The sequence below is a fragment of the Gadus macrocephalus genome, chromosome 8 (genome assembly GCF_031168955.1).
Source record: "Gadus macrocephalus chromosome 8, ASM3116895v1".
NCBI lineage: Eukaryota > Metazoa > Chordata > Actinopteri > Gadiformes > Gadidae > Gadus > Gadus macrocephalus.
This window is the reverse complement of record NC_082389.1, coordinates 11,339,144-11,360,348: the sequence shown is the minus strand read 5'-3', so window position 1 is coordinate 11,360,348 and position 21,205 is coordinate 11,339,144. Positions and strand designations below refer to the sequence as shown.

General features: G+C 44.4%; 5 protein-coding genes across 8 annotated transcripts in view; 2 read left to right on the top strand and 3 right to left on the bottom strand.

Annotated features, from left to right (window-relative positions):
- ndufb3 (NADH:ubiquinone oxidoreductase subunit B3) overlaps positions 1-21,205 on the top strand; it is a 146,964-nt gene that overhangs the window by 45,495 nt on the left and 80,264 nt on the right. The window lies entirely within an intron of this gene.
- Positions 571-2,202, top strand: si:ch73-71c20.5 (DUF4748 domain-containing protein). The gene is made up of 3 exons (XM_060058936.1): positions 571-730; positions 1,076-1,337; positions 1,589-2,202. Exons 1-3 carry the CDS (start codon positions 685-687, stop codon positions 1,761-1,763), a joined length of 483 nt encoding a protein of 160 aa, XP_059914919.1. The 5' UTR covers positions 571-684; the 3' UTR covers positions 1,764-2,202.
- tmbim1a (transmembrane BAX inhibitor motif containing 1a) lies at positions 2,164-8,618 on the bottom strand. Its single transcript, XM_060058928.1, has 12 exons — positions 8,090-8,618; positions 6,152-6,509; positions 5,767-5,846; positions 5,592-5,656; positions 5,458-5,511; positions 5,285-5,335; positions 5,148-5,187; positions 4,868-4,905; positions 4,348-4,435; positions 4,051-4,146; positions 3,531-3,584; positions 2,164-3,263 (listed from the first exon to the last, which is right to left on the bottom strand). Exons 2-12 carry the CDS (start codon positions 6,501-6,503, stop codon positions 3,114-3,116), a joined length of 1,068 nt encoding a protein of 355 aa, XP_059914911.1. The 5' UTR covers positions 6,504-6,509; positions 8,090-8,618; the 3' UTR covers positions 2,164-3,113.
- On the bottom strand, positions 8,825-14,031 carry casp8 (caspase 8, apoptosis-related cysteine peptidase). 4 transcript variants are annotated; one of them, XM_060058910.1, is made up of 12 exons: positions 13,922-14,031; positions 13,558-13,688; positions 13,187-13,353; positions 12,940-13,048; positions 12,660-12,789; positions 12,463-12,545; positions 12,313-12,364; positions 11,727-11,821; positions 11,540-11,648; positions 11,056-11,183; positions 10,188-10,582; positions 8,825-9,468 (listed from the first exon to the last, which is right to left on the bottom strand). In XM_060058910.1, the coding sequence occupies exons 2-12, from the start codon at positions 13,663-13,665 to the stop codon at positions 9,306-9,308; spliced, it is 1,539 nt and encodes a 512-aa protein (XP_059914893.1). In that variant the 5' UTR covers positions 13,666-13,688; positions 13,922-14,031; the 3' UTR covers positions 8,825-9,305. The 4 variants fall into 4 exon arrangements, with proteins under 4 accessions (XP_059914893.1, XP_059914894.1, XP_059914896.1 ...); XM_060058911.1 differs by having other exon boundaries at positions 12,463-12,542; XM_060058913.1 differs by having other exon boundaries at positions 11,748-11,821; positions 13,922-14,029.
- Positions 14,725-21,157, bottom strand: catip (ciliogenesis associated TTC17 interacting protein). Its single transcript, XM_060058929.1, has 9 exons — positions 20,840-21,157; positions 20,178-20,363; positions 19,804-19,859; positions 18,131-18,217; positions 17,738-17,905; positions 15,941-16,065; positions 15,638-15,714; positions 15,295-15,383; positions 14,725-15,062 (listed from the first exon to the last, which is right to left on the bottom strand). The coding sequence occupies exons 1-9, from the start codon at positions 20,937-20,939 to the stop codon at positions 14,889-14,891; spliced, it is 1,062 nt and encodes a 353-aa protein (XP_059914912.1). The 5' UTR covers positions 20,940-21,157; the 3' UTR covers positions 14,725-14,888.

Here is a 21,205-nt window from a genome sequence, read left to right as displayed (position 1 = left end):
CATTCTAAAACTGGTGTAAAATGTTGCTGCCATATTAATAGACACGTTGAATGTTATCGTTTTGATTCTGGAATCCCGCACGTAAACTGGTTGGCAAAAAAAGAGCAAAGACGGGCGGTTCACTTGACGGAGAAATCGTCACCTTCCTCATATCAGACAACTCGTAAGTCTGGATGAAAATTAAGGCTTTCTATTATTGTCACTTTCCTTTGTAAACCTTTAGAAATAACCTCCTGAATCCTTGTTATAACGCTGTGTATAATCCCGGACCGCAAGAGCTTGTCGGCATGTTGTTAGTGTGTGAAATTCAGCCCAGTATCAGCCGAGTTGACTCTAATTTCCACATTGTTTATTTGCTAACGTTTGTGAATAACAGTGGCTAGTTGGCAGAACTCTTTTTACACACCAGTAGAGTGTTTATCAGAGCGGATCCCTGAATGTGACGTCACCCCTCATCTCGTCTCTGTAAACAACGGATGTTGCGCAGCATTTATTATGAAGTCATTATATAGATTCTCTCTCAGCACCCCCCCCCCCTCGGACTGACTTCCCGCGTCCCTGAAATTGATTGAAAAGTTATAAATTGTACGGGGTAGTGTTTGATAAATATTGTGCGTATTTAACGGCGTAGTTCATCGCAGTATGCGCATGCGTATTCCCCCTGTCATAACATAACCAACAAAGATGGCGGCGACCTGTTGGAAACTTGCTAGGTCGGCTCTGCTGAAAGGTAACGTAACTTTATATTATATTCTTTAGTTCAGACGTGACATTGCATAACAAATTGTGTGATTTGTAATATCCGAATGGCTATCGTTAGCCAGATAACTATGTTCGGGTTTTTGAGAAGAAAAGCACTGCCTTTACCAAAATCATCACATCATAAAATAAATAAGTGTAGGCCGACTTGGTGGGTAATAAAAAAACACCTAACTTTTAACTCTTCGCAAAGAAGGGGTAACCGACTTCCCATATGGAATAGCCTACTCGGTGCATCAGTGCACATGAGCAGAATTCTGTCAATGATCATCTGTTTTGTCGCTATTAAGAAATGTTTTTTTTGTTCCTGTTGAAGGTGTGCGGCCCATGCCAGGCCAGCTTCAATGGACACATAAACGCCCAACCACAGCAGTGCCCGTGTGCATGAAGGCAGCTCAGTGCCGACCGCTGCACCTCACCCACGGACCCGCACTCTGCAGCACCAGTAAGGGACAACAGACCACAGACACGCCGAAAGACGGCAAGAACACGAAGGAGGATGAGGAAATGTACGACGGTCCGGAATATATTCCCAGGAGGAAGGCCAAGAATCCTATGATGAAAATCGGTTATGCATGGTGAGATCTCCCCTGGCCTAACTTCCAAGTTGTAACGTTATCTTTGGTAGCAGCCTCTTATTTTTCGTTTACTATTACTTAGCTAATATTAGGAAACACCATTAGTTAGCATGGGCAGGCAGGATATGATTAACATTTTCAGGTTTTGTCTTGTGCTTTTCAACTTGAGTTTGGGGGCGAGGAAGAGACATGAACAATTTGGCTTAAGAGTCTTGACACACCATGTTTCCCCCGTCTTGTCGACGCTATAGGATGATTGGCCTTCCTTGTGGCATCTTGGGCTTTGTCCTGGCCAAGAGAGAGGTGGACAAGAACCGCCTGAAGCAGTTGAGGGTCCGCCAGAGGATGAAGAGGTCCAACGAGGGCGACTACGAGGGCAGCCGGTACCAGAGACACGGTGATGAGGGTCTGGAACTCAACCGGTAACGGTGCACCCCGGAATGTTGGGTGATGGCCATACGTATGTGGTTGTGCTCAGATAGGACTTTGTTTCCTGAAGTTGCTCTCCCCTGCTTGCAGAAGATAGGGTTACACCCATTCCAGGGTGTTGAACCAAAAATCAGGTGCAGGGGGAGCTACACGTCAGTTATTGAATCCGTTTTCATTCCGGACGGCCTCCTCAACGGTGGATTCATGGACGATGTGACTGGGCTCGAGTACGACTGAATGAGGGGGAGGTAGTAATCTTTTATTAATGTCATGACATTTATCAAATAAATATAGAAGCAAAGTCCTTTGTCCATATACTCTGATCATGTATTTGTAAGTGTTTAATGGAAATATGAGAACTTACAACATTTAAGTGATGCAGCAGCCGCACTGTACCTCTTGCAAATAAAATATTTATTGATTTTTAAAACCTAAACATGTGATTTCATTCCAAGCCCTTCCTCCCTAAACATAACCTGAAGCTTAACCTTTCTGATCAAATTTATATAGTCTTTAAGCTGCAAAATAAGTTTGAAGCATAAACAAAGTAAACATGATGTTATGGGTATTTTCTTCCTGGCATCAATGGTTTAACATCACTCAACGAGTGATCCCTTATCACTTGGTACGAGGGCAAGATGAAGTGAAAGTGCACCAATGATATATATATATACAAACTGCTACCCAGATTGGCAAAATAATAAAGTGAACAGCAGGAAGACAATCTATGAAGGCAGAGGAAACAGTTCATTAAAAAGGCATCTCATGAGGTACAGAGACTGAAGCTAAGCCTGCAGGCACACACATTTAACATTCAAAGTTGATTTAACATTCAAAACACTTCGTTTTCTCATCCACTTTCAAACTTCAGCAGCAGACTTGGTTGAAATAATGTAAAGATAATGCAAGGATATAGGATAAGTAACTATTTGAACAGGTCAGTTTATATACACACAAACTGGAGTTACAATTGTGACCACCTTTAAAGTTGTATGTGGCACAAATGTAGATTTGTTCCATCAAAGTGCATTATATGTGCTTATACATATAAATCATCCTTTTACAAAGACCCTTTTTGGCTTTCTCCCTAGCAAGCCCTTTGTTCAGTTTGTCAACATGGAATGATTCCCATGTAATTTAAAGGCCAGTTATTGATCCTTTTCTTTTTAAACAACTGATTAAGTCAGACAAATTCCTTATATATTAATACAACTAAATAGAGCGAAAAAGCACCAGGATAATGTTTGCTGTTCTGTGTATTAAACAACAATCCTCCTCACATCCTGCCGACCATTAAATGCTGTCTTTCCCCTGTTGGCCATATAAGGCTGTGTTTCCAGTGTGAGCCTATCTTTTTGCGGCACCAATGAGCTGCAGGAGCATGAGAAAGATCTGGACGATGTCGACGTAAAGGGAGAGGGCGCCGAAGACGTACTCTTCCGGGCTGATCGAGTGCTTCCTGTTGCCTATCAGCAACTGCGTGTGGTACGCCAGGAACTGTGGAAGATACAGGAACTGACATCACGGGAGAGCCCCCAGTGTTTTCAAGGACGCTTACAATTAAACCGAAGGAAACTAAGATCTACGCTAGTTTAACGAGCCATCTGTACAAGGAAACAGTCGATATCCTTACACACCATGGAATGCTTGTATTCTGGTTCGTGTATGGAAAGGTTGGAGGGGAAACTATTGCGCAACCACACATTTGGAAACCATTACCCGAGCCCCATAAAGTAGAGGGTGCCAGCGCGCTGCACTACTCACCAGGGTGTAGACAATGGCCCCCATAGCGGCATACAGCATGTGAAGCCACGGCATCTGTTTGGGACAAAATGTTCACGTTTCAACAGGGATGCAGTAATATGAAATGTATCGGAAGATGAGGTCTTCATAAGCTGCTGTATGCCGATATTGAGGACTCACTATAGGGCAAAAATCATGAATAAATTGACGTGCATAATACAAAATGTCCATATGCTACAAGATATTCCTATATTTAGTTATAGGCCGTTTTAGTTTTTTATATATTTAGTTAGATCGCTTGGTACAGATATGAACAACTACAGGCCAATAGTGCTTTTGATTAGTATTTTACAGCAACAATGGTCATTTGGCCTATAAACCATGTCATGGGACATTTGATTTACATTTTTATGAAATGGCACAAAATGTAAAAGAAATAATTAAAAAAAATTAGTATTACTTTCAAATAACCAACCGATATTACCCATTTTCAACATAGCCGAGACAGTACAAGGATGAACAGAGATTTTGTGTAACTCACATATTTGAAGGACAGCACGATGGTGGTGATGATGCCTGTAACGAGCATCACAATCCCCAGCACGCAGAAGAGACCTTGGCACTTGGTGAAGTCCACCTGAGAGACAGGAACCACATGCACGTTTACAGGCCTTGCTTAAAACACAGCCCCACACACACACACACTATTATTATGTAACAGTTTGAGTTATTTTTTGAGTATATTTTTGAGTATATTTATTCCAAAGAGCATTAAGTTGAATGTAAAAAAAAAAAGAAGGTAATTTGGTCTAGTAATCATTGTGCAACACACTCGTACCTTAGTCTGGAAACAGAAGACTGTAACGACAATGCAAACCACAGCGGTGATGCCCAATGCCAGGAACACTGATTTGGTATCATAGTGACTGATAAAGGGATAAAAACCACACAGACACTTTCACACAAAGCGATTTACAACCTGGGAAAAATCTGAGAATACAATCAAAATCTGAGTAGCTAGAACAAATAAAAATAACTGGACAAGAGGAAGAGTAGCTAGCTAAATAGGAATCGGAACACAGGATAACAGAATCATTTATATTCATCGTTTTGTAGTTATAATTATTAGTAGTCAAGTTATCACTAGTGTTCACAAATTAAACATAAGAGTAAAATTGTATAGATTAAAAAAAAATCCATCCTTTGATCTCTACTAGCGCCCTTTACTTTCTGCCTATGACACTCCAATTGGGATAAAGTACCCCCTTATCTCTTATGGTGGAAACAAAGTATGCAGGGTTTATGAAGATCATGGAAGGACAGGTGAACAGTGTTTGGGTGCTAATGTAGTGCCTCACCTTGATATGGACCCGGTCATATAGGACAGGGCCAGGGTCTGTACAGAGCACAGGAGAATCAAGTCAACACCAACACAAAGAACACAAACTGGTGAACTTCGGTTCACCAAACTTTTAATTGACTTCTAATTATTTGGCCATTGTTTGGATGAAATTTATTTTCCATGACCATCATATCAAAATGTAAATCATATTCAATTCCAAATGAATGCCTCAGTTAGGGGATTGTGGAGCAGTTACTTTCTTTAAAGGTCATATTGCCTTGCATTTTTGGACTCACAAATATCAGCAAAAGGATGACATTCCATGGGAATTTCCTCCTACGAAAGGTAGAAAATGTATTTCAATTAAACAAAGCATTACAATTTGTACTTGATGATTCCTATCTACAAATGTGGTCATCCAGTGTTCACTCACCTGGGTCCTGTGCAGCAGACCAGAACAAGGTGTGTTACAAAGTACACGCCACTATAGAAAGGCAAAGGAAAGAAGAGAAAGGGAGAAAATGCGTCACAGGTATCAATGGGTACTGGGACTCGATGAGTTTATTTGCAGCCGAAAAGGAATTTCGTTACAATGTCATTACTTACAATGAGGCCCAGTAGATGGCTGGATTTTGTTGCACAAACAACCTGACCGGTTCCCTAAAAGGATACAGAGACAGAGTTACAAACCACACCTGCAGCCTACTGCATCAGACATGAAGCCATCGGCGTGTACTTACACGAAAACAAACACAGCCACGATCGCCGTGGTGAGAAGCAGCTGGGAGGCCAGTATCATATACACCTGAGGGAAGACAGGTGCAGAGATGATAAGAAACTCTGTCCCAGGTACCTGAACAGGTAAACACACTATTTTCAGTCAGGGAGCTGTCAGTGGTCCATAGAGGTGCTTACCTTGCGGATGAAGGCGTGGCGAACACTGAGGCTGTCCCAACCGCTGTCCCTCGCAGCAAACCCCTCCCCTTCTGCGTCGTCTGGTAGGAGATGGAGCACCCGTCAACAATGCGCCACCGACCCTGACCTCACTGCTTTACATAACGACCTCCCTACACAGTGACCTCAGAGCTACAGCCGAGGCGTCTTGCTCTAAAAAGGAGCCCACCGGTTATGGCTGCCGAGATAGGGTATCAAACCGAGCGCCGGTCAGCTGGGACTGAAACCCCCATGGTGGCTGCAGTATCCTGCCCTCGCCCTTTAGCCCCCAAACAAACAAACAGGAACACATCACAAGGAACACAGGTCGCTGGCGAGGGATCATCTCCACGGCCACAGGTCCTACCTGAGCTGAAGACATCGGAGGGCATCGTGGGCGGCATCATGGGGGGCATGGGAGGCATGGGTGGCTGGTTGGGGTACCCATAGCCAGCACCGGGATGAGGCTGCCCCGCTTTCGGACCGGGCGGGTAGCCCCCCGGCGGGTAGCCCCCCGGCGGGTAGCCCCCGGGCTGCCCGGAGTAGGGGGGCGCGTTGGGGGCGGCGCCGTACGGTGCAGACGGGTGGCCCTGTGGGGGGCCCCCGAAGCCGGGGAAACCGTAGGCCGGGGGAGGGGGGTAGCCGCCGCCGCCGCCCTGGGGCCCGTACAGCGGGGCGAGGGAGGGGTCGTAGCCGGGGGGATAGTCTGACCTGGACATGCTTACCTGGAGGAACATGGGGAGAAGGGGGCACGGTCAGGGCCGGACACACACACACTGGTGTCTGAGATCACAGCAGGGTTGTTTATTTTTATCAACTTGAGTCCATTGAAACACAAAGCCTACCTAACCTACCTCTTCATTAGGCAGGAGTTCAGTTACAAAACATTGACAAGAGATCACTGTCAAGAGGCTAATGGACTATAATGAGGAGTGGGAGAAATGAAAAATAAATACACCAAAAGACAAATCCTGTCATGGCTGTCTCTAAACTGGATCTCCCAGGCACCAGTCTGATAGCAGATCAAAAGAGCCACACATAGGGCCATTGCTCAGTCTCTTGATTTATATAAAGATGTGCAGGAATACTGTTTAGTGTTTACATATGTCTCCAATGTTTGGAAGTCTGATTAACCATTTTACTCACTGATGACTGACTGACTTAAACATGGGAATCAAAACATGGGAATCAACAGTAAGCCTACCAGTAGTTAATGAGCATTACCGTTCACTACTGTCAATAATGGTAATATAGAGGCGATAATTTACACTTTGCCTTCTGCACACCACTAAAGAGAGGAAACAGGGAGAAATTCAAACCCTCTCTGCCTCAAAACAAATCATGTGGCTAAATTCAAGGTGCGTGCGTGCGTGCGTCCACGCACACAATAGCAACAACAGGGTATAATTGTACAAAGACACCCCTATACGCCAAAGTTTTCCTTATAAGTTCCAACGTGTTCCCTGTTGTAAATACTTGGTTGATACAATAACTGACAAAATGTATTTACACAAAGTAGTTACCAATCAAGAAAAGTTCGACTTTCCGAAAAACGGACAAAAATGAAAATCAATGAGGATTTAGTCATTGGCATCCCCGATCCCCAGGCAACAGCATGAAAACAAACACATGGAAAGAAATTGCTCAACAGACAGCCATGGTGCTCGGCCTTAAAAAAAAACACCCAACATTCACAGCCGCCTGGAAAGATGTTGGTTGTGCTTGTTCTTGAGGCGGGGCCCTTTAAAACAAGCGCCTCCTTTGGCTCCGGCGGCCACCCTCTCGGATATCGAACAAAGCAATGCGTTCAGGAGATTTTCATTTATTTGGCCAACGGCACCAGTAATTTGAGAAGATATACATCACACAAATATATAAAACTCACTCATTTTAGTTCTAACCTTCACGGCTTCACAATCTATGTGGTTAATAATAACTGAAACGTGTTTAAAACCAAAACAGAAGAGGTTCAGAGGCCATGTTTACCCGGAGGGAGAACTCATGTAGGCCTAAATAGAGTTGTGGATGTAAGTGAAGCAGAACACTAGTGACGTTCAGGTCAAGCCTATTCAATGAACAGGGTTTCTATGTTAGCATTTGGTTGTTTAGGGATACTGGATCACTTCAACCGATATAAAAACGATATGATATTAAGGACCAAGTTTTCAGGGGGCAGAAGTTGAAGGCAAGTGAGCTTTTATGTTATAAACGTCCTAAACCTGGATGTTGAACGACACCTACAGGCCGACGTATTCGTTCGCTTAAGTGGGAACATGGCGAAGGTAGAAAAATTGTTTTGACTTACCCGATAAAGATTACAAACGACCGGATGAGGTCCCGCAGTTTACCGACGAAAATACGTGTTAAGATGATCAATGTCTTGCCAAGCCTAACAATGCCATTCACTTGGTAAAAGAGCAGATATTATTTGGAAAAGACCCAACTTTGAAGCAGCAACCATTAACTAAACAACCAGGCCGCACCTAGCAATCATCACACTGTGTCCCGATGACTAGAATACTACCCGGTAGGCTACTCCAACCCATGACAAATAGGGTGGAGCCGAGCATATCTGCCAAACGCTAAAAGAACACACCCAGATGAGTGAGAAGCAAGGCTTCTGGACGAGACCAGAAAGGGAGAGGGACCAAACCATCCTTGGATTTGGTTGCCTTAGCTGGCGGAGATAGTTACAAAAGCTACAGTGTAACCAATATTTCTAAAGATGAACAGGTCGGTTGTGTCTCGAATGAATTATTTGCTTAGAAGTGATTGAAACCAGTTGCATGGAGGTGGAATGTCGTCCCCGCTACATTCCCGTGTTTACTCGCTTTTCATTGGTTAAAAAAAAAATGCATAGCGACATGCATAGCGTTTGCATCCAGATGATTACCTAATCAGATAGTTACCGGACTGTTGATGGATATATAGAGAAAAAGGTAATCCATCTATATTATTATAGACATAGTATACATAACATTGTATATCTATAGATATAGATACATAATATCCTCTCCTAAACAAACGCATTACACAAAAAAAAGGTTTACATATTTAATCCACTGTTATAGTGACAAAGAATAGTTTACATTTAGTTATTCAGCATTTCATCATTTTAAGTAAACATTGCAATCCAAAGGTCAAATACATTCTTAGATATCCTTATCCATCCCCCTCTCTGTAAATCAAATGTTGGCACTCATTAACCAAATAGATCTTTAACAACATATAAATGACATTCTTTTGATCGATAGATCCATCTATAGATAGATATATAAATAAAATACATTCTTAAAGTAAAAATACTTTAAGAATGAATTTGAGAGAACATTCCAAATCAAGAGATGAACAAGAATGATGTTTCGGTTGTATGTGCTGAATCCTCCAAGTGCTTCTTGTGGTTATCCATGGGGGTTCAACCTTACTGCATATGACTTATAGACTCTAACAAACGGAAGGCTTTGTGTGTGGCACACTCTGCATTTGGCGTCATGTTTAAAAAAAAAAGTCCCAGTGGTCGTTTAGTTCTTGAGCATCTCCATCTCCCTCTCCGTCTCCATCTCCGTGAGGACCAGCTTCTTGGTTAGGGTGTACTTGGGCTGGGGCATCTGTTTGTGACGGAGATAGTCTCCTTTGCTGACCTCCCGGTTGACTCGCGTGAGCGTAGTGAGGAGGTCGTCTTTACTGCACAGAAGATTAAAAAGAAGAATCAAGAAAATCAGTTGGATCAGGAGCCATAGGAAGAGCCGATCAAAAGGGTTACTTTGGTCTTCGCGTGGAACTACTTTAGCTTCTACCCATCAAGGTCATTTAACCATTCCATTAATTTGCTCGTTTGCTCATCAAGTTGTCTTCGTAATCACAATTATACCCCCTCCACTATTTGGGGGAATTTAATTATTGAGAAATGACCAGCTTGCTTAGCTGATACGATTGTCTGATTCATTCTTATTCAACCATGTCAAGAGAGAAGAGAGAGGGGAGAGGGTTTGGATGCTGTTCTTTAAAGGGCTCATGTCATGCCACCAGGTGTGGCTGTGATTAGCGCGTACAAGCCATTTGGCTAAGGGAAGGAATGATTTTCATAGTGACATCACAAGTGGGGTCGTCCACCCAGATATATGAAGGATGGAGGAGCAACGTTTGCTACAGTCCACTGGGTAGGCTGGTAGACTGACCTATCCAGCGTAGATCTAGGTGGACACGCCCACTTGTGATATCACTATGAAAATCATTCTTTCCCTGTGCCAAACAGCTTGTACCAGCTAATCACAGCCATACCTGGTGGCATGACTTGAGCCCTTTAAAAGAGCCTCCAAACCCTCTCCCCTCCCCCCTCCCCCCTCCCCCCTCTCTCTCCTCCACCACCTCTCCCCCTCCACCTCCCCGCCTCCATCTCTCACCGCTTGGCCGACACCAGCAACTGCTTGCACAGCTCCTGGATGTAGATGGACCCCTTGGAAATGTGCCGGAACGAGATGCACTCCTCCACTGTCGCCATGCCCATCAGGAAGTCCGCCTCCTCGGCCACCAGCTCCGCCGGCAGGGGCCCCGCGTCTTCTTCCAGGCTCATGCTCGTCCTGCGGGCCTCCTCATCCTGGGGCCTGGGCGGACACGGCAGCACCCCCTTCTGGTAGGTACTACCCTGGCAGGCCTGTATGAAGAACAGCTTGGGCTTTCCGGCCAGCGTGGGGGCCCTGGCACTGGTGAAGGGCATCCGCAGATCCCTCAGGGAAACTTTCTTCCCGTCCGTCCCGAACACGCACTCATTCTCCCCGTGGGACAGCACGCACACCACCTGGCCCGGGGCAGAGGAAGACAGGGCTGGATGGTCCGATGGTCAGGGTGTTGGGACCCCCAGGTGAAAGGTATGGGGCTCCAACCCTATAAACATGTGTAGTATACCCTGTGGTCCTCCCGTGGCCGTCCACAAACCTCTGTCTGCTCATGAATGCATCTAGACATGTCCTTTAAGTGGCTTTAGATAAAAATACAAATAATAAATAATACAGTTCAGGTGAAACTATGCTAGAAGCTTAAGAGCCTTAAGAACCCAAAACCACTTTTATCCAAAGCAACATAGTGATATCAAATACAAGTCAGTAGCAAGCTTATCTAGCACAAATAATTTAACAAAGCATCTCTCCATTATCTGCCCCATTCAAACCACCCGTCCCCAGATGTTCTCCGCGGTGGGATGAGAGGAACGTCTGGGAACGGGGCTTCACCGGGACGCCGACGGGTTAGGCTGCAGATTGAAATGATGCTCACCAGGACATCCGCCTTATAAAAACTCATTTTCCCGAGGTCTTCCAGCACCCTGCGTATGGCGTCTGCAGTGAGGTCGCTGTGCACCACAACCTGGAAGCCCAGCTTCCCAAACACCTGTTGCAGGGACTCTGAAGGGGGGGCCGGGAGAGAGGGGAGGGGGGCAGTAATGCAGAGAGCAGCAGGTGAGAGCAGATACACCTGTGGCCCTTCGTAAGAGTCACCATGAGAACCTTTGGGGCGGATCACACAGTACAGCGTCACAACAGACATTGGGCGCTTCACAAATCGCCTCGGCAAGGCCTTGTCAGGAGCCGCTCGGAGCCCATGCATGCTGCGGTCAGGCCTTTAAAAAACTGTTAACAGTAGGAATGGACCTGGTTGATACGCTGCGCTCCTACGATGGCTCGACTTTTCAAATCAATGATGTTCCCTACACAGCACATGCAAGCGCCCACATTAAAGGTCATCTTACGAAGAGGCTTACCCTCGTCCACCAGGGTCCCTCGTCGGTTTCGCAAATCACCTCCGGTGAAGTGCTCGTTGTTGATGACCAGACAGGTCCCCCGAGGGTTATTCCTCAATGTGTAGAAGTCCTGCGTAGAATAGCAAGATTAATCAAACCAACCTTTACTACATTTAGAAACTGTCGTGCCGAGACCCTGAGAACCAACCTGGCATGTTGCCGTGGTTACCGGGTGCAGAACAGAGGACGCTGCTACAATGAAGTCGGAGTCGGAGACGAGACTCTGCGCTGCGCCGGGGTCGCCTGGTGACCCAAAGAGATCCCCAGAAGGTTAAACCGACGCTCGCACAAGTACATGTTCTTTCGTGACCTTTCGTGATCTAGTTTAAGGCCCAATCCCATTTCTACCCCTTACCCCTCCCCCTTGTTTTGAAGGGGTAAGGGGAAGGGGTAAGGGGTAGAAATGGGATTGGGCCTAACTGTCGGGTGTGGACCCAGATCCGATCAGGCGGAACGGATCGCAAAAATGTTGCATTGAAAGAAGAATTGTGTTGAGACCCATTGAGAGCGAGGGTTATCAACACCAGAGCTTCTCGTATTTGTGGGCGTACGGCAAAAACAATAATACCACCAACATTCAACGTGAGGGTAGCTGCGTGCAGCTATACATCCGTGTACGCAGATTAGTGTAGCTAGAGCCTAAAATATGTGCTGTCAATTGTGATGGGGCTTTAATAAGCCCCTCAACACAAGGGTGTGTTTTCTAAGGAGTGTGTGTGGACGAAGCCACTCACTGTAGCGTGTCATACAAGGCACAGAGGGACTGACGGCTGGAGGTGCCTCTCTCTGTGAACGCAAACACAGAAACACTGTCAATGAGTAGGCTCAGGATCTCTTCTTACACCATATTGATCTGTGAGGGGCATACACATACACACACATACCGGGTTTCCCATGCTGAAAGAAGGGCTATCCTGGGGACCGATTGGCTCCCCAATGCTTGGCGTTTGCGATGCATACCCACCTGCTGAGACAAAACACATTAGTTGTTCAGCTCATTCTGCTGTAAACAAACATTGTGGCAACAAACATTGTTGACGGGTAGTGTGTGTGTGAGTGAGCATGTGAGTGTATTGTGCACCGTTGATGTATTTCTGCACTGTATTGACGAGCTGTGAATCACACTCCTTTAGTATTTCCTGAAGCTGGTCCAGCCGTTGCCTAGACAGCAGGCCGCTGTCCTCCATGAGAGAAAACACATCCAGCGCCGTCTGGGACAAGAACAGAAGACCACCAACCTTCATTCCCTGTTTGTATACTCACTCTCCCATGCACACTATTTCTCACACACACACACACACACACACACACACACACACACACACACACACACACACACACACACACACACACACACTTACAGTGCAAAGCTCAATTTGCCCCCGGCCCACTCCTTTGTCGCCGAGTAGGTACTTCATTTTCTTTAAATTCTTCTCAATTACATCCTCGTATAGGTTGTACAGCATCTCCCTGACACACGGAAGCAGGTTAGAATGGGATGTTAGTGAGGGGGGAGAACAATTATTCTGGGGAAGAAAGCCAGACGTTTTATCGTTACAACTACACCAAAAAAAAATTCAATGATCCTTCGTAATCGATTGTTCACACCTGTAATCTGTTACAATTGGAATTGAGTCGGTCTGAGTAACATCCCCCTGCAATCGACTGAGCAGGTCTTCTCTTTTGATGATACGGAGCAGTTGGTAGAGAAAACAGCTGTTGCTGAGGAGATCTTTCTCATCCAGCTGTTTGAACAGGTCCTTCCCATCTTTTACCTAAATGGAACAAGTAAAGTTAATCATACATCCATATAATTTAGCCAAACAGAATGGCCTTGCTAGACTAAACATTGTATCCGATTCGATTTGAGAAAGTCGAACTTTAGAAAAGCGTCACACAGCTGAACATTGATGAAAATAACATTAGACGTCGGCTTGCGCGTTTAGCTATGAGAATAATGGAAAGAAAGAAATACTTGCCTTCTTAAGACCTTTCTTACTGAGTACATCCCGGCACAGGAAGCAAAGGGCAGCCACTTCAGACGAATCGAGATCATCGTCGATGCTGGCGAGTGTAGTCAAGTCCATCAAGGAAAACAGAACGAAGTCCTCTATCAAGGATGGGGGGTGAGAGCGAAGAAAAAGTATGATAAACCTCATGTGACAAATTAGAAAAAGAATAACAAACCTCAGCATACCTACAACGTTACAACCTAGTTGATGCCTTTGGCGTTTCGTCCAGTTATAATGTAATGTTACATGTTGTTAGATCAGCTGATATATCATGGCACGAATACCATCTAATGTCCAAACAGTCTAATAAAAAACACATTTTATGACCCACCTGATAACAACGACCAAGCTACAATTTACTCCCGAATAAAATCTTGTTGCGTTCTCTTATGCGGTCTATATTTGTTTACATGAACCAACTTGTTATCAACTTTCTTTCCGCAAGTACTTTCCATTGGTCACGTACGTTTACGTCATCCGCGTAAGTATCGCTCATTGGTCGAATCCAGACTTGCGACACTCAGGTTTTTGTTGGTACTTCCCAATGTAGGCCAACAGACAAACAAGATAAAATATGGAATCAAAATAACTTGCATCGTAAAAATAATAATGAAATATTTACACACAAATAGGTATCTTTCTATAATGAGTTATAAACATAGAGGTTATGAATGATTGACAGAAAGGATTTCACAAACAACAAACCATCTGACGAGCGAATTCAAAACTTTCAACTATTACTGTAAAACAGCAACAGCGCCAAGCAAATTCTCAAAAAGAAATTAAGGATGCTATTTAAAAAAATAATAATCAGCCAGCAGGTGTCGCAGCTCCGGGTGCTGTCGAATGTATCAGGCTTGGTCCGCCTTGAATTCACCCCATACGATAACCATAAAATGTATAGGTGACTTTCCCCCCCAGGTTGTCTCTATAACTGGCTCTAGTATTTTCCAATGTAGGAAAACTTGGATACAATATAAACTCGGAAATCATAATATGTAACGTCTTCAAATAAATAAACACATATTATCACACAAATAAATACTTCCAAAAGTGTATACCAAGTTATAAACATAGAGGTTATGAATGATTGACACAAAGGCATTTACACAACTAAACCATCTGACGAGCGAGTTCAAACCATTCAACTTTATTAAAACACAACTACAGTGCACAGGAAATCAAAAATATATAAGGGATGCTAAAGTTATTATTTTTTATACTACGGGATTGACAAGACACTACCAAGTCTAGCACCCAGATTCTGTATATTTCCTCAGGAGTGGATGAGGTCTAAATTATGTTTTGGTATCTGGACTACACTGTGAGCCGAAAGGGAGGAAGTACTCTTTTGCAAAATGTACGACGTTGTCCGGTTTCCGTATCAACAGGAACTGCAGAAAGTCAGCCAGCAGGTGTCGCAGCTCCGGATGCTGTCGAAGGTATGAGCCGTGGTCCGCCATGAGTTCCTCCTATTCACACACACGCGCACACACACACACACACACACACACGCACACACACACACACACACACACACACACACACACACACACACACACACACACACACACACACACACACACACACACACACACACACACACACACACACACACACACAGGCACACGCTCAAACACAGGCTGTTATAAGACTCGTATACAATTTGAAACATATCTTTGAGAAGATGCTTTGTTGTGTGACCTTTCTGTCAAGGAACATGGAATGCATCTCCATGTCCTCCTCCCAGACCAGAGGTGTCTTCCCAAAGGATGGCTTGTCATTCTCTGCATCTGACACACAAACAGACACACACACACACACACACACACACACACACACACACACACACACACAACCACACACACACACACACACACACACACACACAACCACACACACACACACACACACACACACACACACACACACACACACACACACACACACACACACACACACACACACACACACACACATACAGTGATTGTCTTATTCTACTTCCGAATAAGCCTTTTTAATCCTACTCCTCTGTGTGTGTGGTCACCCTTTTCAAGCTGTGGGGGGAGTTGCAGAAGCCTCATGGTAACAGGTGACCCCACCTGCTCCCTGCTGGCCAGGTGCCTGGTGGGAAATACATCCAACAAGCAGAGGTCAACACCGCCCTTTACACCCAATGTTCACATCAGCAACACACACTGACACATATAAGCAGAAACTAACATCTCACTATTCCAGTGTGTGTGTGTGTGTGTGTGTGTGTGTGTGTGTGTGTGTGTGTGTGTGTGTGTGTGTGTGTGTGTGTGTGTGTGTGTGTGTGTGTGTGTGTGTGTGTGTGTGTGTTTTCTACCCATCGGCCAGGAAGAAGCAGCGCCAGAGAGCGGGGACCTCCCCGGGAGCCTCGACCGCCCGCTCCACACCAAACACCTCCAATGTCTCTGGCCCCACCGCCAGATGCTTCACCCCTAGTGACCTCTGGCCCGAGAGAGAGAGAGAGAGAGAGAGAGAGAGAGAGAGAGAGAGAGAGAGAGAGAGAGAGAGAGAGAGAGAGAGAGAGAGAGAGAGAGAGAGAGAGAGAGAGAGAGAGAGAGAGAGAGAGAGAGAGAGAGAGAGAGAGAGAGAGAGAGAGAGAGAGAGAGAGAGAGAGAGACAGAGACAGAGACAGACAGAGAGAGTGTGATGGAAAATCGACATGTTACGTTTTTCTTTACGAACTTAGGGTTTGTATACTATTCCGTGTATGATCCCATTTTGCCACCGTGTTATTCTGCAGGGTCGTCTAAAATGTAAATCTTAGTGTTTCATGTGATGTAATCTGGTTTCACATTCCGTTTCCGTGTTGTCTGTAGTTTGGTTTGGGCCTGTTTTCCTTGACCCCCTGGGGAGTGCGGAGAAGCAAAAGGTGATAAGGACCAGCCTCAACCACCTTCTCAACCTCCTAAGGAACTACAATCAATAGATTAACATCTGGTTAACAAAGGCTTCTGGTTTATTGGGGGCCCACTGCCCTCAAGGATCCGATCTAAGTGTATAAAAACTCCTGACTTACCGAGCGTACCTTTAGAGTACGAAGTAAGACACAGGGTGAACTTCCATCTGAGGCCTCCGATTATTGTAGTGCATGCCTGTTATGTTGTTTGTTGATGCATGTTGTGATGTATCTTTGTTCCATTTATTACAAATATATATGACCACCAATTGTCTACAAGTATTGTGTGCTTTTTGCATCTAAATATCCCATCTGACTTAGACGCAAACTCTGATAGAGAAATTGCCCCGACAAGAGAGAGTAGAGAATATCATTCATTTATTATTTGTGTGGGATTATGTGGGATATTACATTATAATATAGCACATTTTACTTTTTATGTATTGAGTATTTAATATTCTAATATGATGTGTATATATATTTTGTATATAACCTATTATGCTTTGACCTCTTTATTGCTCAACTGCTTTGGCAATGCAAATATATTTTTTGCTCATGCAAACAAAGCTTTTTTAAATTTGTATTTGAATTTGAATCCCCCTCCTCCCACTCTCGTTCGCTCCAATGTTTATAATTACAATGATCATAATTTGAATAGTCAATGTCTGCCACAACTAACGACACCCAACCAGAGAATGTTGACCGAGACACACAAGTCAGACCGAAACATACATTTAAAATGTTCACCTCCATAAAACAGCCAACAACAAGTGTTGGACACCTGATGTTGCCGACGTGATGGTACATGCAGACACACATCGTTTGTTGATTCCTGTATTCAGTATTCAGCTCTAATTTACCGCTCAAAAGGCCCTATCGTATGGAAGCAAAATGGCATTTTTGTGAGGCCACTGCTGGGGCTTGTACTTCGGATAGGTTTGTCGGTAGAGCATCACCTTAAAATTTTCATAGCCTCATGGTTTCATTATTCCATATATTGTCTATACTTAATGAATTAATGTTTCACGTAGCTAATACAGCGCCGTAATTGTTTAGATAAAATCGAAATCGCGGAAAAGACGTGAGTTTTGGGCCTTATAAATTCATGAATAATCTATTATAATTTGTTCAAGTGTAATATGCAACCCTAATAGGTTAACCAATTGAGACCTTAGAGTGCTCATTTTTCATTTTGCCGAAACTGTGACCTCTACTCACAAAGGTGGTTTGTCTGAGCTGTGGTCCCTGGTGGAGGGAGGGGAGGGTCAGGGTCTCTGGCACAGCCCTCCTCAGTGCCATCACACGCATCAGCAGCATGCTGGAGCCCTCGCTCAGCAGCCCTCTTACAGCAGACAGGCAGTAGCTGTCGCTCTGCCGCGTCACCTCCTGCACACACACACACACCCTTATAGAGCAGACAGACTAGCCGCCCCTCTGGTGGTCGCCTCCTGAACGTACACACACACACACACACACACACACACACACACACACACACACACACACACACACACACACACACACACACACACACACACACACACACACACACACACACACACACACACACACACACACACACATATAGCAGGCAACCAGTAGCAACCTCACCTCCCCTGCAGTGGTGATCCTGTCCACCATCATCCTGTCGTCTCGCTGCACCATGTGACACCTCCTCTCCATCTTGTGGTCGGGCAGCTGTGGGGGGGGGGGGGGGGGGCGGGGCATAGAGTTCACATATTAAAAGGTGGAACGCCAACTGGGTTCTCAAGGATAGCTGGGTGTGGGATTCAAATGGACACTGTGTAGACAGATGCATGTAGAAACACACGTATTAAAATCGTAATCTTATCAAGATCTTAAGATTCATCCACCCGCAAACACACTAAACTGAACACCATCAATAAGGGTGATGCAGAGGATCTCGTAATCAAGCTTGTGGACACACTCATCATCCAAGGAAGACAAACAGAGTTCATTGAGGTTCTACAGGACAGGGACGTCCTACAAACGTATCTCAAGTAAGAGAGTGAAATAGGAAGGACTACTAGACCTTGAGGGGGCTCAGAACCGGCATAAAGGTGCCTTGCAAAAGTGTTCAACCCCCCTATTAATATATAACTATTTTCAATATGTGATATTTATATATTTTTAAATAATACTTCTAATGAATTACTAGAAAGTATAGTTACATGGGTTTTACACCACAAGATATGTTTCAAGAAAATTCTAAATGGAATTGCTGTCCTTTGAAAGCCCTGCTGCTGCAGTTGGTACTGGTATGGCTTGAATCTCCTGGTAACTTCAATTAATGTTATTTGCTAATAAAACGTACATTTCTGTATCTGAGTTAGTGAACATTGATAATATCATATTTGAAATCGTGATTTTGAAAAGGTTCAACATAAAATATATTTGAATTTCAAAGGGAATCAATTCAAAATGGATCCAATGGTGAGTTCATATTTCCATATACATAGTTTAATGGCTTTTAAAGTTCACATTTGCTTCCATAGCAGTCCACCATATCTTCAAACAATGAAATCGACCTTACAGCCACTGTCAAATCTGTCCCTCCCTCCAATATGTGCTCCCGGGGAAGAAGCAACTGTAAGAGATAATGATCTCTGTTTATAAACAAGTTCAGTGACTGCTATAAGGAAATGTGCATGAGTCATATTTCCTGAATGTGGTACAAGTATGGCCACACACACACACGGGCCTATGCGGCATTAGATCAAGAGAGAAACCATTACTTTTTTTTTTAAACAATGGGGGGAAATCCTCAAGCATCCATCTTGGAGTGACAGAGATCTAGATCAGTATGCTTAGAATGTCCCCGTAATAGTAGGATAATAGTAGGATCATTAGTAATAGAATTAGAAGTATAGTTGTAGTAGGCTAGTATAAGTAATAGTAGTAAGCTAGAAATAGTAGTAGTAGGCTAGTAAGTAATAGTAGAAGCATAGTAGAGGTAGACTCTTTGAAGTGATAGTAGTAAGCTAGTGTTAGTAGCAGGAAAGTAGGCTAGTAATAGTAGTAAATAGTAGTAGGCTTATAGTAGTACTAGGCTAGTAGAATTAGTAACACTAATATAGTATAGGCTAGTAATAGTGAAAGTAGAAGTATAGTAGGCTAGCAGTAGTAATTGTAGAAAAGTAGTTGTAATTGTAGGAGAATAGTAGGCTAGTAGTAGTTGGCTAGTAGTAGTAATAGTATAATAGTAGTAGTAGTAGGTTAGTAGTAGTAGGCCTAGTCTACGACCAGTCGTCGTTTTGTCTCACCTGGACATATTCATGGAGGTCCTCTTCCAGCGTCTCCATGGCAGCAGAGAGGTAGGCTGAAAGAGTAACATTGATAAGAAGAGTCAAAGACTTGTTCAATCAGGTCCCAGTGCAATACACAAATAAATACCTGGCCATTTACCACTGGGTTCGTACAATAGGGCTTTGAGCCGGCATCATTCAGTTCCCGCCAAGCTATTTTTATTTTGTATGACAATCCAATGGCCATGTGTAGGCCTATTTGTCATTCTTGGTTGTCTCTGACCACTAAAGTCAGATAGATGAGATGCTCATGCAATATATTTCCCCATGTGTTTTTTTGTAGCCCACCTGTTACCTAAAGTTGAATAGCCCTGCCCCTAAATTTTCCCCACCTGTCACTCTTGTTCCGCAAGGGGTGCCGTCGATGGTTCCTCTGCTTACGGCGCGCAACAGTAAACAGGGCTGCGGGCCTCGGCTGGCAAAGTCCACCGTTAGGCTGAACTCGCCTAGGTCTCTGCCTCCCTCTGACACCGTCACCAGAGAGTCGGAAAACAGACATTTCTGCAGCTCGGATGGCTCTGCAACACACACACACGCACGCACGCACACGCGCGCGCGCACACACACACACACACACACACACACACACACACACACACACACACACACACACACACACACACACACACACACACACACACACACACACACACACGCATGCACGCACACACACGCATACGCACGCAGACAGACGCATACGCACGCACGCATAGACATATGCGCGCTCACACACATTGAGGATTATGATTACGATTACGATCAACCGAAAAAAAATTGGGGGAGAATAACAAAAAACGAACCGATAACGCAAGAATCAGACCATGGACGACCATGATTTAAGCAGAATAGGATTTTCACGAACACTGATACGTTGTTGCGGAGGAAAGACGCTATCTAAAAGAGAGACTGGTAGGCCTACTGGCCGCTCCATCACAAAACACATTTGACATTGAACGATAGATAGGGCTATTAAAGTAGACTATTTGCAACTTACCAATGCTTGTAATGAATTGTATCGCCTCTTCTGTCGTTTCAATGTGGGGGGTTTCAACTTCAGATTCGACAGGCGCCTCGTCTTCATTTGGGACTTGCATGATTTACTCGATATTCAGAGTTATACTAAAAGTGTATAAAACGAACGACAATAGGCCGACTTGGACCTGGAGTGACGATCATCCTCGGACTTTTCATTATCGTTATTATAGGTCGACCGGTAGATATGGTTTGACTACAACACGCTTCAAATATCTGACCCAATGAAAGACACAACAACGCATCGAAATTACGTTGCCCGGCAACGATGTTGAAGTACCGTAACTATTATTTATATGCGCATTAAAACAAAACCATGTGCGCTGAT

Bases quoted from the DNA above. Each gene is read 5' to 3' on its own strand.
- si:ch73-71c20.5 (XM_060058936.1), top strand. From the start codon at position 685: ATGGCGGCGACCTGTTGGAAACTTGCTAGGTCGGCTCTGCTGAAAG. The intron at 731-1,075 runs GTAACGTAACTT...TTCCTGTTGAAG, and splicing joins TAGGTCGGCTCTGCTGAAAG to GTGTGCGGCCCATGCCAGGC. The intron at 1,338-1,588 runs GTGAGATCTCCC...TCGACGCTATAG, and splicing joins ATGAAAATCGGTTATGCATG to GATGATTGGCCTTCCTTGTG.
- tmbim1a (XM_060058928.1), bottom strand. From the start codon at position 6,503: ATGTCCAGGTCAGACTATCCCCCCGGCTACGACCCCTCCCTCGCCCCG. The intron at 4,906-5,147 runs GTGAGTCCAAAA...TGCTCTGTACAG, and splicing joins TCATCCTTTTGCTGATATTT to ACCCTGGCCCTGTCCTATAT. The intron at 4,436-4,867 runs GTGAGGCACTAC...TCCCTTTATCAG, and splicing joins ATGACCGGGTCCATATCAAG to TCACTATGATACCAAATCAG.
- casp8 (XM_060058910.1), bottom strand. From the start codon at position 13,665: ATGGACTTGACTACACTCGCCAGCATCGACGATGATCTCGATTCGTCT. The intron at 11,649-11,726 runs GTTGGTTCTCAG...TATTCTACGCAG, and splicing joins TAACCACGGCAACATGCCAG to GACTTCTACACATTGAGGAA. The intron at 10,583-11,055 runs GTGAGCATCATT...GCCCCGGGCCAG, and splicing joins TTTATAAGGCGGATGTCCTG to GTGGTGTGCGTGCTGTCCCA.
- catip (XM_060058929.1), bottom strand. From the start codon at position 20,939: ATGCAAGTCCCAAATGAAGACGAGGCGCCTGTCGAATCTGAAGTTGAA. The intron at 19,860-20,177 runs GTGGGGAAAATT...TTACTCTTTCAG, and splicing joins TTGCGGAACAAGAGTGACAG to CCTACCTCTCTGCTGCCATG. The intron at 15,384-15,637 runs GTGACCACACAC...TTTGTGTGTCAG, and splicing joins CCCCCCACAGCTTGAAAAGG to ATGCAGAGAATGACAAGCCA.